This window comes from Nicotiana tabacum, chromosome 6 (genome assembly GCF_000715075.1).
Source record: "Nicotiana tabacum cultivar K326 chromosome 6, ASM71507v2, whole genome shotgun sequence".
NCBI classification, from domain to species: domain Eukaryota; kingdom Viridiplantae; phylum Streptophyta; class Magnoliopsida; order Solanales; family Solanaceae; genus Nicotiana; species Nicotiana tabacum.
Genome location: NC_134085.1, coordinates 201,582,759 through 201,601,118, shown reverse-complemented (window position 1 = coordinate 201,601,118; position 18,360 = coordinate 201,582,759). Strand labels below are relative to the sequence as shown.

General features: G+C 35.6%; 1 protein-coding gene across 1 annotated transcript; it reads left to right on the top strand.

Moving 5' to 3' along the window:
- The first annotated feature begins 10,708 nt into the window (after positions 1–10,708).
- LOC107816669 (uncharacterized) lies at positions 10,709–17,655 on the top strand. Its single transcript, XM_016642398.2, has 14 exons — positions 10,709–11,262; positions 11,913–11,987; positions 12,075–12,182; positions 12,418–12,450; positions 12,548–12,637; positions 12,726–12,851; positions 13,157–13,300; positions 13,508–13,924; positions 14,443–14,577; positions 15,581–15,805; positions 15,995–16,270; positions 16,447–16,584; positions 16,856–17,161; positions 17,264–17,655. Exons 1-14 carry the CDS (start codon positions 11,071–11,073, stop codon positions 17,489–17,491), a joined length of 2,493 nt encoding a protein of 830 aa, XP_016497884.1. The 5' UTR covers positions 10,709–11,070; the 3' UTR covers positions 17,492–17,655.
- Positions 17,656–18,360: the final 705 nt, after the last annotated feature.

Here is an 18,360-nt window from a genome sequence, read left to right as displayed (position 1 = left end):
ATATACATCCTCGAAATCTAGCAATGATGTTGCACCGAGCACAATTACTATGAAACCAATAAACCATCCCGGGTATGTGCCCATTTATCAGCTGTACAAGCCCGTTCACTCCCCATTTGGAATATACTAAAAGGTGCGACAAGACCTTCAAATCTAAAGTCATGTTGTATCCTTCTTCATGTCAAGAAACTCCTTTCTGTGTTATTTAATCTCCCGTCGTATATTAGACAATATTTCAAATTAAGTTCGTAAACCTAGTCACTGTCCACCATGAATCCCAAATCAGCCTAAACTTTTCTCAGGGAGTGTTGTTATTCCACCACAGAACCCGTATGCTACTCTGGCCCAAAGGCGAATTGAAGAAAACCATAACACAGGCGAACTTAACTATTCAACAAGGACAATGACACCACATCACATATGAAAATTCCGCCACGCTCAAAAATATCAAGTCTCGTTACTCCATCAAACCAAACTTGAACATTCATAGCCCGATTGCCTCTCCTCTGTTGGAAACAAAACTCTGAATCTCTAAATCTTGTATTAAGTAATTATCCTTCCAAGTCATTCACTGCTTCAACATATAGACAAGCACCCTACCATTACACCAATACTATGCGATAGCAACGCACGAATCGTCATAACAATTAATGTCAAATCTCAAAAACGCTGTTGATAATTGCTGAGCTGAAACGACTGAACGACCTTCTGCAAGTCGACGACAATAGCCCAATCAAATACGTAGGGAGGAACATCCCGCACCACATATGTAGTACTATTATAATTTCTCAATTCTCAATTGATAGCAAACGCTTCACTTCGCATAAGATTGAGTAGAAAAGAAACAAAGGCATAAGCCTCAAAGGAATCAAACCGCACGATAATAAATCAAGAAGGGAAGTGCTCCTAGCAGCATTGTAGTCTCTCGAAGATAAGTACATACGTCTCCGTACCGATCCGCAAGACTCTACTAGACTTGCTCATGACTCGTGAGACCTAAGTGAACCTAGTTCTCTGATACCATGTTGTCACGACCGAAAATCCATTAAAGGTCGTGATGGCACCGGATAAGCTGTCAGGCTAGCCAACACTAAATAGTTAATTAAATTCTCCTTTTATATTTTTGAAATCATAAAGTTTCCTTCAATTTCACTAGTAACGGATGAACTTTACAAAATAAATAAAAATATTTACCATTTCATTACTGAATATTCCATCATCATCCCAGAACCCGGTGTCACAAGTACATGAGCAATTACTAAGAAATAAAATGTAATACAATAACTACCCGGGATAAAAATTGGACAGAAAAGAAAATACAATACTCTGAAGGAGACTTTGCTGGCTGCAGATCGTCTCATAAGATGCAGCTCACCTAAGTCTCCGTATCAACCATGATGCCGAACCCACGAGGCCACTAGACATATATGTGCATGTACAACAAGCGTAGTATGAGTACAAAAATAATGCGTACCCAGTAAGTTTCCAGTCTAACCTTAAAGAAGTAGTAACGAGGGGTCGACTTCGACACTTACTAGTGGTCCAATAATACCAGGTGCAATGAGGAAGTGAATAAATATGAAACAAATAAGTATAAAATACGTGGTACAATTCCTCTCTTTACAATTTACTCAAGCTCTCAACTAGCAAGTTCCCTCCGTAACTGGAGCATATATATAGATACAGTGGATTTCATCAAAAAGGTTGTCATAATTCAAATCAAGAAAAAACCCTCAGATACACTGGCGTCTTGCCAAATATTACGCACGATTCCATGAGGAGTATATATATATATATATATATATAAGAAATGTCGAGGCGTACGACCCGATCCAACATAAAAGTAAATTGTGCACTGCCAAGGGTCAAACAGCGTGAACCATAAATGCATCTATTAACTTCCGAGCCGATCAGCCCGCTTCCATGAGAGTAGTAGAAGGAGTTACCCCGCTCGCGAATCATACTTGTGACACGATCAAATATAAGTTTAAGGAATTACCCGCTCGCGAATCATACGTGCGACGCGGTTACACATAGATTTCTTAAGTTATTAAAGTATTCATCAATTCTTTTTAAATTACGAATTTCAAATGAAAACTTTTAAGTTCCCAACTTTTTCTCAATTTTGACTCCTTTCAAAAACATATAATAAGCTAACTCACTCTCGCTTCTTCTCAAGGCAAACAATAAATATAAATCAACAATAATATCAACAAGGCATGATGTAAGCCTAAAACTACCCGGGCATAGGTATAGCTAGTTACTACGTACGGACTGTCATTACCTCGTGCTTACGTATCCCCCACAAATAGAAGCACATAATAATTTCCTTTACCTATGGGATTAATTCCCTCTTACAAGGTTAGAAAGGAGACTTACCTCACTCCGAAGTTCCATAACTGGCTCCCAAGCCCTTCCAACAACTCAAATCGATGCCCAACGCTCCAAAACTAGTCAATAATTATGCAAACTCATTAATATATACTCAAATACCCATTATAATCCTATTTACAACAATTTTCAACTTTGCTTGAAAAGTCGATAAAATCATCCTCTGGCCCACATGCCTGGATTCCAAAAAAATTCGAAGATAAACTTTACACATAACACCACGAACTCAAATATATAATTTATTCCAAGTTCCATGTCCAATTTCGTGATCAAAATCCAAAACTATAAATTTCTAGTTTTTTTCTTCAAAACCCTAAATTTCCACTAATTTCCCATGATTTTACATGTTAAAATCTAGATATAATCCAAGTAATTAACTTGCAATAGGTGGAAATTACTTACCTTGATATAGATGATGAAGATGGAGCTCCAAAATCACTCTTAGGTCGTCTCCCATGGAGGAAATGAGTAATGAGCCAAACCCATTTTTGTAAACTTATACATTGCCAAGCATCCCTTCTTCGCGTTTGCGATGAACAAAATTCTCGAAAGCCATTCCCAAACTCTTCTCAGATATCTTCTAGTATGATGGTCATAACTTTTTAGTACAAAACTCCAAATGACAAATGGTTTATTTTTTTTGAAAACTAGACACAAAGAGATACAACTTTCATTTTTGGATCATCTCCAAATTCCTTATAGATTGCGAGATATGAGCCTCCGAAGTCAGACCTATGCAACAGAGATTTCCTTCTTCGCGAACGCGGAGAACAAAGTCCCTGAAGCTAAATCCTTCTTCGCGAACGCGAGAGGATCCTCGTGAACACGAAGAACAACACCAGATACCAGCATCAGCTACTGCAAAACAACCAAAATGATCCGAAACCACCCCAAAACACACCCGAGGCCCCCGGACCCCGCCCAATCACACAAAATGGTCCCATAACATAACACGGACTTGCGCGAGGCCTCAAATCACATCAAATAATATCAAAATCATGAATTGTACCCCAATTCAAGCTTAGTGAACATTAGAACTTCAAACTTCTACATTCGATGTCGAAACCTATCAAATCACATCCGATTGACCTCAAATTTTGCACACAAGTCACATTCGACATTACGGACCTACTCCAACTTCCGGAATTTGAATCCGACCCCGATATCAAAAAGTCCACTTACGGTTAAACTTCTCAAAAACCTTCAAATTTCTAACTTTCGCCAAATGACCCCAAAATGACCTATGGACCTCCGAATCCACTTGCGGACGCGCTCTCAATACCAGAATCACTATATAGAGCTATTCCCAGACTCAAAATCCCAAACGGACATCGATAACATTGAAATGCACTGCAACCCAAATTTATAAAATTCTTCCAAAATGCCAACTTCCACAATAGGCGCTGAAATGATCACGAGTCATCCAAAACTTGATATGGACATACGCCCAAGTCCAAAATCATCATACGAAGCTGTTGGAACCTTCAAATCTCGATTCCGAGTTCGGTTACTCAAAAATCAAACCTTAGTCAATTCTTTCAACTTAAAGCTTCCAAAACGAGAATTTTCTTTCCAGATCAACTCTGAACTTCCCGAAATTCAATTCCGACCATGCGTGCAAGTCATAATGCCTGAAGTAAAGCTACTCATGGCGTCAAACCGCCGAACGACGCGATAGAGCTCAAAATGACCGGTCAGGTCGTTATAGTATATATATATATATACACACACACACACACACACACACACACACACACACACACACACACACACACACACACACACATACATACATACATACATACATACATACATACATACATACATACATACATACATATATACATACATACATACATACATACATACATACATACATACATACATACATACATATAGGATTTAGTGTCCATATAAAAGTAATTTTAAAACACACACAAATATATATATATATATATATATCAAATAAGTATTAAATATTGTTTATTTAAAAGCTATTTATATTTACACACACATACACAAAAAATATTATTAAATTTATATTTTAATTACTTTAAATTGTGTTTCCGACCGAACTCGGTCGGAAATATTTAATTATAAGTTATATTAAATTTTTGTCTTTGGCAGGAAATAATAATTTTAAACTTTTTAACCGAATTCGGTCGGAAATTTGAATTTTTTTTAATAAATAATATTTTTGTATATTATATACAAGCATGAGTGTATGACCAGGTGTTGGTCAAATATTGATCAATTTCCGACCGAAATCAGTCGGAATTTTTATTTTTTTGATGTGGGACAACTATTTCTGTTGTCAGAAAATTTTTTGTTGACTTTTGCGACCAAATACTTAATTTCCAACCGATTTCAGTCGGGTTTTTTGCGATCGATTTTGGTCGGTATGCTTTTTTGCGATCGATTTCGGTCGGTATGCCTTAGACGACAAATGCCAGTTTTCTAGTAGTGTAGGAGCGTTAATTTAGTTGTAAGGTACAATTAATGGAACGTAATTTCGTATGAGCTGACAGAATAGTATTAGTTGTAGTTACATAAGCAGACAATAATCTTGAACAAAGGCAGAGGAATGTATTATGAGTTTCTTGGTGATAGATCAGAAGATCTCCATGATGCTAATTGAGGTGGTCCTGAAACTAGTACACCTGGTAAAGAGTAACTTACTCCAACATGAGATTTGAGGTACCCTTTTTCTTACTTTAATTGTTTTATTTTTTTTATTTTTGCTGCAGTTTAAGAAATATCCTGCGTAATTAATTGAAGATAAAAATTTCCAAACATAATATGTTAGAGTTGGCAATTCAAGGAAATATCAAAGTTATTCTAGTAGCTACTAGCTAGGTTTCTTTTAATTTTCTTTTCCCCATTTTCTAGAAGATGGCCTTTTACTATATAACTAGATAATCTGCCACTAATCTGAGAATACGTAGTAAATAATGAATTAATTAAAGCATCATAATAAGAACAGTTAAAGAAATCCTATTGAGCATAATTATTACTCCTTCCGTTTCAATTTATGTGAATCTATTTCCTTTTTGGTCCGTGCCAAAAAGAATGATCTCTTTCCTTATTTGGAAACAATTTACTTTTATACAATGATTTAAATCTTTTTTTTTAAATCCAATCAAATGAGTTCACATGAATTGAAACGGAGGGAGTAGTTAACTAAATGTGAACGCCAATTTGCCAACCTTCCCCTAACTTGCAATGTCAAAAGGTTTCTGGATGCAATATATAGATTTCTGAAAACTAATGAGATCATGCCTTTCTCATGTCTAATGTTGGACATGACGTATCCGTACGTAAAAAAGTTTAAAAAACGACGTCAAATCATATTATTCCATCTCTTTCAATTTAGACACACACGTCCATATTTAATAATCTAGCTTTAAATTTTTCATTTTACCTTTTAAAGAGAAAGTTTTTATAATCACTAATGATTATCCCACAAAAAAAGAGAAAGTTTTTATAATCACAAATGATTATCCCACAAAACTTTTACCTCTTAAGTTTTAAGACCATAAATTTAAAAAAAAAAAAAAATTTCTTAAACTTTGTATCGAGTCAAACTATCATCTAAATTGAAACGGAAGGAGTATGAAATAAAAAGACAAAAAGGGAAAGAAACAGAAATGAATGCATTACAGTCAGTGTTTTGTTTAATAAGGTTTTAAGAATAAGGAAGGAAAAATTAGAAGAAGAAAATAATATGCAGGAATGTGGTGACACGGGATCCCTATATTAGAATCGGACTCTAAAATAAATAATCAAAATCTAGCAAGGAGCATTTTCTCGTTAAATGAAATTTATAAGATTCAAATTTGGACTAATCGAATCCTTAAATGTTGAGTACCAAATAGAATGAGACAACATACTGTTTATATTTTTTATCATCAAAATTTTCTTTTAGGCATCATAATAAGAAAGTACGTACTCTCTTTTACTCTTTAGGTCAACCAAATCCTTACAAAAAAAAGAGGAGAAGAGAATCAATTCTGCGAACCTTCCCACGAATTGTATTCTTGTGTTGGATCTTTTGAACTTACCTCAGTCCTAAGTTTCCATTTAGAGGAAATTAAAAGAACTTTTTAAAAGATAATGTTGTGCTTATACATAAAGAAAGAGCCCGTTTGGATTAACTTTAAAAAGTATTTTTTTCAGTAAAAATAGCTTTTAAACTTTTTGACTTGTTTTAAGCAATTTAAACTTATTTTAAGCATTTTTTAATTTTGCCAAACATTAAAAAAAAAAACTTAAAAGCTAATTTGACCAGCTTAAAATCCAATCTAAACATCCCCTAAATTCAGTTTAAAGTTCACAACAGCTTAACAAAATAAACCTCCGAACTCATAACTTTGGAACTTGTAAAATTTCAAATCTGTAAACCGAATGAAAAAATTAAAACTGAAAATATATATATAAAAAAAATCCCGGGGGGAGGGGGCAGTGAGGTGGGTGGGTGGTGCAAAAAAACGAAAAAACAGAAATTTGCAAATTACAAAAAAAAAAGTAAAAAAACAAACTTTTTTTTTTTGCTGAGGGGTGGGGGGTGGGTTTGGCGGGGTGGAGGTGGGTGGTGCAGAAAAACAAAAAATAGGTGGTGCCGAAAAAAACCTTTTTAGAGAGAGGGTGGGTTGGGTGGGGTTGGGTGGTGTGGGGTGAATTGGTGAGGCTGCGGAAGGTTGAAAAGGAGTTTTGGAAAATATTTTTGCTTCTCTTGATAAGGAAAATATTTTCCTCCAATTGGAGGAAAATGAGTTCATGAGAAAAATATTTAAGCCAACCAAACATGAGAAAATTAAAATATATTTTCCGGAAAATATTTTCCTTCGTACCAAACGCACCCATAAATGTTACTCCCTCCGGTTCACAATAAGTGACCAATTTGTTTTTTCATTTTGGTTCAAAATAAGTGTCAAGTTATGTAATTAAGAAAGAATTCAATTTGTTTTTACAAAATAACCTATATGTACATATTCCTAAAAAGTTTTCTTACTCCTCACATTAAATGTTTAATTAGGAATAGTTTAAGTCATAGTAGATATTTTTGTATAGAATTTAATATTTTCTTAATGGGCGTGCTAAAAGTAAATTGGTGTTATTATGAGCCGGAGGAAGTAACAGTTAAAGTGCCCCACATGCTTAATGACAAAAGTGTCTATCGGACATGAACCTTATAGGTGGATAATAAGCACATATTAATTTGGCTAAATTGAAGAATCTTGCTTTTAATATGCGCATCTAACTACAAAGTTAGTGGAATTAAATTCTACATGTTTTGTCTTTACCACACCGCAGTGTATTTATTTTTTCATGGTATAAGAGATAGAACCGTCAACATGGGCTTGGCCCGCTGGGCCGGCCCAGCACAACTCGTGATTTAGCAGGGCTGGACTAGAATATTTGGAGCCCGTTTAAAATCGAGGCTTTTAAGCCCGACCCGAGTAAGCTCGTGGCCCGTGAGGCTTGACTGAGGTTGGACTGGGCCGGCCCATGGGCTTAATAAAATATTTACTTAAAATATATAAAAAAATAAAAAATATACTGCCTTTAGAGATGGAAAGTATTGGATCTTTACTAAGAGGAACCAAAACTTGATCTTGAGAAGTTTCAAGAGATGATGTTGTTATGTATTGGAAGGACAATTCTAGAAAATATCCCGATCTTTCAATGATGGTGCGTGATGTACTTAGCATTCTTATTACCATTGTACCATCGGAATCAACATTTAGCATTGGTGGTGTGTTCTTACAAAGTACAGAAGTTGCATTTATTATGAAAATGTCCAAACATTTGTTACTACTTGAAATTGGTTGCGCATGTTTTGCCGAACTCAAACTAGTAATATTTTTTATGTGAATTTAAATATTATTAATTTTTAAAATTTAATTATTTTTAATATTTAACTAATTAATATTGCATATAAATTGTAGATGAAAGTGAAGATGTTAAGACAACCTTGTCACAAGCGGATTCAAATGTGTTTGATGAAGATGATGTGTTGGATATCTCATAAGCATCATGAACATTCTCTTGAATAGTTTGTTTTAAGCTTTGACTTTTAGTGAACGAAATATAGTCTTGTCTTTTATTTTTTTTAGTATTTATTGTGATATATTGGAACAATATAAAAAGTTATTATGTTTTGTGAATTATTTCCAATAAGAAATTTTTTAACTTTTAAATAATCATCTTTTTTTAGGTCAGAACTTAAAGAAAAAATATAAAATTATATTTTCAAAAATGATGGGCCGGCCCGTGGGGGCCCGCGCCCACATAGGGCTAGGGTGGGCTGACCATTATAAGGCACATCAAAATGGTGGGCTAGCCCAGCCCAGCCCGTCAATTGCTAAAGCCCACGTGGGCTGGGCTGGGGTAGCCCGACCCGACCCATATTGACAGCTCTAGAGACAGCTTCGCTTAATTGAATGTATACAGCTTTATACACTGTATACAGCTTTACCAACGAGGGCTGTGGTGGAGTGGTAAGTACTCATTAACCTTTAACCAGAGGTCTCGAGTTCGAGCCCTGATTATAGAGTCGCCTTTGCTGGGAGCGCTTTAATCCACAATGTGGAACTTCTCGGTGCGAATCCGGATTAGTCGTGCCCCAATGTGGATACCGAATACCGGTGAGAAATAAAAAAAAATGTATACAGCTTTTAATTAACTTACATAATTACAAGTACTTGCAACAATAATTGTAATTTACACCCGAACTACAATACCGAGAATATACCTTTTTTTTGGAAATATAGGATTTTATTGTAAACAACTACGCAGTACATTTGATATTAGTCCCTTTTTATGTAGAGAAAGGGGATGAGAAATGTTTGGTGCAGAATCAAATATTGCACTTTTAAAATGTGCATCACGATTTGTAAAACCATTATTAATAAAATGGATTTCCAACGCTAGTAATGACAAAATGGTTAAAAGAAAACAATTAACTACTTATTTTATCCATTGAAAAATGGGTTGAATAATAAAGTTTTCAAAAACGGATCAAATATGGATGAGAACCATATTATCCATTTAGAAAATGGATAACAAATGGATAACTATTGGGTTTAACTAGGGGCGAACTCAAGTGGTGAGAAGTGGGTTCAACTGAACCCGTTTCGTCAAAAAATAATACTGTGTATATGTATAAATTATGGCTAAAGCAAGGTAAATTTTGTATAGAAATTATTTTTGAACCCGTTTATACGGCTTATGTTAGATATGGACTTCTCTGACTGAACTCGCTTGCACAAAATCCTGGGTCCGCCACTGGATTTAACTTATACATTTGTAAAACCTCAAATTGATGTTCCTCAAGTTGTCCCATATTATGGTTACCTATATTATCGGCTGATTAATAATTTCTTTTTTATCCGTATTAAATATGGGTGGGTCAAATAATTTGTTTCATTACCGTCTCATTTCCGCCCTGATCCGCCCCGCCCGTTTGCCACCCCTAGACCACCACTAATCATATCTACTTCAAAATATTTATTAAAGAGCCATACCTTTTTAAACTTATCAACCATATTCTTTTTTAATATAATTCTGTTTTTGACCTGTTGGTATTTTACCTAATTATTGTGTTAACATATTTTTTTTCAGTTATATATATCAATTAAGGAACTACTACTAGCTAACCTGCATGTTAAGGGCATGTGACTATAACTGTTTTTATTTTTTCTTGTAATAGCAATGATTTTCTTCTTGTGTTAATCGCTGAAATGATACTTTAAGGGTGCATTCTTAAAATAAATAAATAACCCCAAAATAATATTTTAGAACTTTCTGGGTAAATTGAATGAGGGCTGGGTAAAACTAAAAAGGGAAAGGTGCTTAATAGGCAAAAATGGGATATGACTTTTTAAGCAATAAATTAATGAATTAAATAATGTATGCGGTTCGTTCAAAAGTTGTAAATTTAGTTTGTTTGTTTTTGTTTTTCAATAGGTGTCTGAGTCCGATTAAGTTAAAATTCCACATAAGTAAATAAAACACTCCCTAACAAAGATACTCGAGAATAGAAAAAATATTTACCACTTTATCATAATTAATGAATTAAATAATGCTTAGGGGCCTTTCTAAAGTACTAAAGTGAATTGAAGTACTGAATTTCCACGTTACTGTGAATGGTCGGTTTGCTGTGTAACTTTCGGGGGAATATTTTTGGATAATAAAAAAATTTATAATCGCATAAATATTATAATTCCACCAAAACTTTTATTTTTTTTAAAAGAAATTTCATGCTAACTCAAAATGTATCGTTTAAATTGGAAAAGAAAGATATAACTACTAAACCATATGCATGTCCAAGGCGTCTCAGTTGACTTGGACTTTTCTTCTGGGTTTCCATCTTGTAGCTTAGTCTTCATTTTGGACAGATAAAAAGGCGCAAAATTTACCAAGTCTTTGAGTCGTCTCTCTGAATTCCCTCTGCTTTCTTAACGGATTCAAAAGGGGTATATGTTCTTCAGTTCCTGTCTTTTCTTATTCCCAAGTCAATAAAAAAAAAATTCTCATTTCTCTGTTTCTGTAAAACAAGGGAAAAAGACAAGTTTTTAAATCTTTAATTTTCTTGGAATGCGGTAAAAAAGCTAAAGTTGATCAAGTGCAGTATTGCTATTGAGAACTTGGTTACTGTAGTTGCATACTAGTATTTAGATGGTGAAGAAAAAGAGAGCAAGTTCATTGGATGTGAGACAAGCTATGGATTTCCTGAATCAGTTGTTAGCTGATAAACCAATTCTTCCGTTTGTAATTCCAATATTTTTAGTTGTTTGGGTGATAGAGAAGTGGATTTTCTCTCTCACTAATTGGGTTCCTCTTGCCGTAGCTGTCTGGGCAGTTTTTCAGGTTAACAACTTCTCTCTTATTTGCCTTCACTTGATTGGTTTAATTTGGGATGTGAATTTCTTCAACTATATTGATCTTTAACAAATTCTTGGATCTATACGGAACGAAGTATTATATTTTCCTGGTGACATATTGCTTGATCTTTTGTGTTTATTTTTCTTCTGATGTCATCTGTGGTTTTGTACTTTGATATCTCCACCGACAGCCAAACTTTTATTTTTGAGTTATTTCTAGATCAATGTGTAGAAGGTCGCTATTTCCTTGTTGCAGTGAGATTTTCTCAAAATATCTGCTACTAAAATCGGGGAGTTGGTAAAGTTGCTGCCATGTGACCAGGAGGTCATGGGTTCAAGCCGTGGAAACAGTCTCTTGCATAAATGCAGGTAAGGCTGCGTACAATAGACCCTTGTAGTCCGGACCTTATCCGGAACCCGCATGTAGCGGGAGCTTAGTTTACCGGGTTACCCTTTATCTTTTACTGAAATCCTCTTCAGTGTTGGTAATGTGATGGCTTTTTATTAGTTAATTTTTATCAGCTAGGTAATATTCTGCTTAGTGTCTTTCTTTCCCAGAATGTCTGTCCTACTATATTTTGAATAGACACAAAGGTATATAAGGCTCTAATCAAGCACCAACTTTTCTATTTGCAGTATGGAAGTTACCAGCGCAAAATTCTTGCGGAAGACTTGAATAAGAAATGGATGCAAGTGTTGCTGGAGACATCAGTAATTTCATTGTCATTTTCCTTGCTTTTCCTTTGCCATTGCGTTACGCTTATTTTGCTCTTTCTTTTTTCTTTTTGCCTTCTACAGCCAACAACACCTTTGGAGCAGTGTGAGTGGCTGAACAAGCTACTAATTGAAATTTGGCCTACTTATATGAGCCCAAGGCTTTCTTTGAGGTTCTCTTCTATTGTTGAGGTAAATTACTTTGTTCTGTACCTCTCTCTGTATATGCACGTGCTTGCATTTTGCTCAACAGGCAGCGGAATCTTAACTGATACGTAGTTGAGTGTTGATGGAAAAAGTGGGTAGGATAAATATAAATGCATATGTGATGCTCTGTAATGACACTGCTTTTATTTTAGAACATACTTAAGTTTCTGTTCTTTTATCTAAATATTTGCCTTTTCTTCTTTTAATTGTTATGACACAGAGACGCATGAAACAACGAAAACCAAAGTTGATTGTGAGTTTTCTTGTCTGCCCCTTCATATGACGATTCGTACTAGATTAAATGTTGCCTAAATTACAAGAACTGATAGCTGACTTGATCATGATTGTAGGAAAAGATCGAATTACAAGAATTTTCACTTGGTTCTAAACCTCCGCTCTTAGGGCTTCGTGGGATACGGTGGTCAACTTCCGGTGATCAGGTTTGGTTCTAACTTGTCTGTTCTTTCCTTTTTCCCCTTTGTATTAAAAAAATGGAGATCTTATTCTGACTATTACCTCTGTGGACAGAAAATTGTGCATCTTGGTTTTGACTGGGACACTACCGATATAAGTATCATGTTGCTTGCCAAGTTGGGAAAGCCTTTAATGGGGACTGCTCGGATAGTTATTAACAGCATCCACATCAAGGGTGATGTATGTACATTTTTACCTTTTCAGCCTCTTGGAAAAATATAAATTCAGCTAAAAGAATGATAATTATGCAAGTACTTCATTTAGTTATTTTTGTGGGTATTTATGGTTCCATAAGACTACAGCTACACCATAAATATTTACCTTCTACACCTCGATTTAGGGCAGAAGTAGAGCAGCTTTGCTCAAACAGCTCTGCTTCAAAAGAGTTTACTTAAGGGTCATATGTCATTCTTAAAGTTCTGCCGTTTCCTTGGCTACAAGGATTACTGCTGTGAACTAACGGTTCTTTAATCCAACTATTACAGCTCCGCTTAGTGCCAGTTCTAGATGGAAGAGCATTTTTATACTCATTTGTGGCGCCTCCGGAGGTTAGGATAGGCGTTGCATTTGGAAGTGGTGGAAGCCAATCTCTTCCAGCAACTGAGCTGCCAGGTGTTTCTGCATGGCTGGTAGGCGACTGATTTATTACACTATGACATCTTGCTTCCCGAACCCCAATTGGGCAGTAAATTTTCTAATCTTAACTACACATATCCTATTACAATCAGTAAAGCTTATAGCTTCTATGTTATTGACCTTTCCCTCTTTCCTCAGTTTACAGAAGTATTTTGATTCGTTAATACTAAGTTAATTATTTTGCTTATTTTATTTCACAGGTTAAACTTGTTAATGACTCCTTATCTAAGAGGATGGTTGAACCTCGCCGTAATTGTTTTTCTTTGCCTGCGGTAAATTTATTCAAAAGGGCTGTCGCTGGTGTACTCTCAGTGACCGTGATGTCTGCCAGCAAATTGTCAAGAAGTAACCTGAGGAGTAGCCCTTCCAGGAAACAAAGCTCATCGACAGATAGTTATGTGGAGAATCTCCATGATTACAAGGATTTGCGGACATTTGTCGAGGTTGAACTTGAAGAATTAACCAGGAAAACAGATGTCAGACCAGGATCCTGCCCTAGATGGGACTCAAAGTTCAATATGACTCTACATGAGGATGCAGGAACAATTAGGTTCAATTTATTTGAATGCACTCCTGGCAGCGTGAAGTATGACTATCTGACAAGCTGTGAAATAAAGGTGAATCTATGTAAATTAATATGCTAAGACCCATGCTTTATATATTAAAGTCTGTTCCATGACTTGTTTATGGGTATGTATCTCACACAAGTTTGTTTAAGTATCCTATACAAGTGTGTCCAGTGTTTTGCTAATTTTTAGTGTACTCTGGAGGATCTACATGACATACCCACGCCGTTATCACACTCGTTGGACACGGGTATATCTGGGCAAATGAAGGTCCGTGTGACATAGTATCAAAATAATTTCAGGTTGACTTGAATGTCATAGCATGACGGGTAAATTTGGGATGATAGTGCATCCAATTTAGGGACGTAGTTGTTGTTAGTCAATTCCAATTAAAGATCAGTGACATCTTTTTCTTATTTCTATCTTCAAACATAAACTATGAATTAGTAGCAAGGAGTGAGCCTTACTGCATTAATTTTTCAGTTCGCTCATTTTACGGGCTGAAACATTTATTGGTTCTCTATCACTCTGTAGTGGCATTTGACACATGATATGGCTTTATGAAACAGATGAGATATGTTGCAGATGATTCAACAATGTTTTGGGCAACGGGAGCTGACTCCGCTGCTATAGCCAGGCGTGCTGAGTTTTGTGGTAAAGAAATTGAAATGACGGTTCCATTTGAGGGGATTAATTCAGGAGAGGTAGGAATCTAGTTTTAAACTATGGTCTTTTTAAAATTGCAGCCCCCATAATTCTCCTTACACTATACTTTGGCTTCGTTTGAGCTTCCACATCTGCAAATTGTGTAGTTGATAATGATAATGCAAAAAACATAACACAGAACGGTATTATTCACAATCTTATCATCATAAACATGGTGTATTTCAATTTGTATCCTTTCGTGGTATCATAGATTCCTTTGGACCGTCAGAGGCAGGACACTTGTAGTAAAATATGGATTGTCTTATCCTGCTTACAGCTCTGAAAATTCAAGTCAATGTCTAGTTAGAACGATTAAACTTCCTAAATGAGACAGGACTATTGAAAGTCAAAGAGAATATTATTAATGCTGTGTCATATTTAAAGAATACCAAGAAATGGGAAACTTTCCTTGGCATAAAATTTTCGTATTTAATGTAGTCTATGATTCCCCTATTTCATGTAATGCACGTCCTCTTTTATTGTTCAACTTCAACTCGGTAAGTGTTTTTCCCCTCTTTTTATATGGTATTAGAACTTGATGATCTTGGAGAGAATCAATTCTCAAAATTTGTAATTGACACAGTAGGATTAGGAACTTAGCATAGAATTCCCGTATTTTATTTAGTCTAAATTTTCCTTTTTCCATGTACCATTTACTCCTACACGGAGCTTTCTTGCATGCGTTGTTCAAATATAGTCAAGAAGACTCCTTCCCCTTTATTTCTCTTTCCAGAAGGACCTTAACAAGTCGAGTTTCCCGTTCATTCTGTCTGTTTCTCTTCAACCAATAATAATATTTAGGTTAATATGTACCTCATAACTAGTTCTTTGTCCTGCTTCTAGCGAACAACTTCTCTTCACATGTGAGACTGACTTATTAGGATATGCTCCACTGGAAGTAGAAGGATTGAAATGACAAAGAAAGTGATGTTCATTCTTTTTATTTGGTGTAGATACGGAGTTATGTAGTACTAATTTCTTTGTTTTAAATGATTGTTTCAGTTGACAGTGAAACTCGTCTTGAAGGAATGGCAATTCGCTGATGGTTCAGATAGCTCGAACGGTTTACCTATCAGCTCTCAGCATTCACTCAATAGTACATCAAGTTTTCTACCTAGAACAGGAAGAAAAATCTACGTGACAATAGTTGAAGGAAAGGACCTTCCATCAAAAGATAAATTTGGAAAGCCTGGTTCTGGCTGTTACGTAAAATTCCAGTACGGGAAGGTATATCTCTTTTTTCCTCACAGAACTCGTCACTTGAAATATCATTTCTCCAAAACTAAATTCCCGTGTATGTGCTTGATTGATGCCTTTCATGAATTGTTTTAGAAATGGAGTACTAAAAGCTCTTTTAATACTACAATACAAGGGAGCTTGAGTGAATATGTAGTGATCCTTAAACTTTTTTCTCAGGCTCTGAAGAGAACGAGAACTGTTTCACATACTTCAGATCCTACCTGGAATCAGAAGTTTGAATTTGATGAAATAAGTGGTGGTGAATATCTGAAGATAAAGTGCTTCATTGAGGAGATGTTTGGAGATGAGAACATTGGTAGTGCACGAGTAAGCTTAGAAGGACTTATAGAGGGGTCCCCGAGGGACGTGTGGATTCCTCTCGAGAAAGTGAATTCTGGAGAATTGCGGCTCCAGATAGAAGCAGTCAGAGTTGATGACTATGAAGGATCCAAGGTATTCTCGATCATAGCTGTTATTGGTCATTTAGTAATTTAATGAGGAAATGATGAGAAAGGAGGCATTTCAGATTAGTATGAGAAAAAAACACCCGAGAGTAAAAGGAAAACGATACACTTACATGCTCATGTTCTTGATTATGATGCCACTTTCCTTCTGATTGGTGTTTTTAGGGTTCAAATGGTAGTTCTTCCAATGGTTGGGTTGAACTTGCTCTCATCGAGGCAAAAGACCTTGTTGCTGCGGATCTCCGAGGAACCAGTGATCCTTATGTGAGGGTACAATATGGCAATTTGAAGAGAAGAACTAAGGTTAGAATTTAGAGATAATGCTTTTTGTCGTTTTCTTTTCACACTTCTATTATTTGCTGAAGGTTTTTTGTCTCATGCTGAAGCTATTGTTGCAAACAAACTGTATCATCAAGTATAGACCTTTTTGGAATTGTTGAAACTAATTCGGAAACCATTACTGCAAATACTAGAGCTGCAAAGAGAATAGGAGAAGGAAATGGCTATCTCTGGTCTATATTGAAAAATATGAATGTTTAACAGGATTTTTCTATCCATCCTGAATTCTTTGCAGGTTATGTACAAAACTTTGCATCCTCAATGGCACCAGACATTAGAATTTCCCGATGATGGGAGTCCCCTGGAGTTGCATGTTAAGGACCACAACCATTTACTGCCAACAGCAAGCATAGGTGATTGTGTCGTTGAATACCAAAGGTTGCCTCCAAATCAAATGTTTGACAAGTGGATACCCCTTCAAAATGTGAAGAAGGGAGAGATCCATATTCAAGTCACACGCAAAGTTCCGGATCTAGAAAAGAAAACAAGCGTAGATTCTGAGTCCTCAGTGACCAAAGCACGCCGCCAAATTTCTAACCAGGTAAGATCAGGTCCCTATGTAATTTACATTGTGTAGACTATCACTAGGCACCAAACTTCAACAATTTGCTGACATATTACCCTTGATGATGGATTCCATCAGATGAAGCAAATGATGATCAAGTTCCAGTCTTTTATAGAAGACGATGATCTTGAAGGACTTTCAGCATCACTGCACGAAATGGAAAACCTACACGAATCCCAAGAGGAGTTTATGGTCCAGCTGGAGACTGAACAAACACTTTTGCTCAACAAGATAAATGAGCTTGGCCAGGAAATCATTAATTCATCACCTTCCTATGCTTTGGGTAGAAGACCTACTTTCCCTTGAAAAAACTGCAATCCCATTGTTTTCCTTTTTGTTAATATACAATATATGATTTTCCCACTAGATAGGTCATAGGGTCCATATTAATCTTGTTGAATTTTTCAAGCTGTAAAATTGATTATCGTGTATATTAACTGGAAGAAAAATAATTTCACACGCCTTCAAAATGAAGCCGGTGGCTTCTGATATAGAACAGCAGGCTAACTTTTTGTAATTGTAATGCAGAAGCATAAAAGTCAGTTTTCTCTTCTGGTTGATAACGACGTTACGTTTGTGTATATAAGGAGTCAGAATTACATTTTTGTTCCCACATATATTTCAATTCAATGGATGCTCAACTTACTTTTTATTCTATATTCCAGAAATCTGACTAATCCAGATTTCCCCGCGTGACTCGCCAACATGAACTTTCGATTCGCCCAAGTTCTTCGAAAAAAAATTCATTAATAAGCTTCTCTTACAGCTTGTTTGGATGGTTGTTACCAGTTGTATCGTATCGTATTATTACTTTAAATACAATGTTTGTTTTGATTGTTACTTAAATTTTATTGTATTGTATCGTATCGTTAAATCTGTCGTTACGTAACAATGAAATGTGTCACTTTATGTAACGACCAATTTGGTGTGGTCGCATCGTTTCCTTGTGTTTTTCTCTCAATCTCACCCTTCATTATTATTAAATAATTTTATTTTATCATTTATCCTACCTTTTTATATACCATCTCATAATTTTTCTTTATAATATTGCAAGTTTATTCATCATATTACTGGTGCATGATACTATGAAACGACGGCAAACCGACACAATCCATCCAAACATTGTATTCATCAAACAATACAATACAATACAATACAATACAATACAATATGAT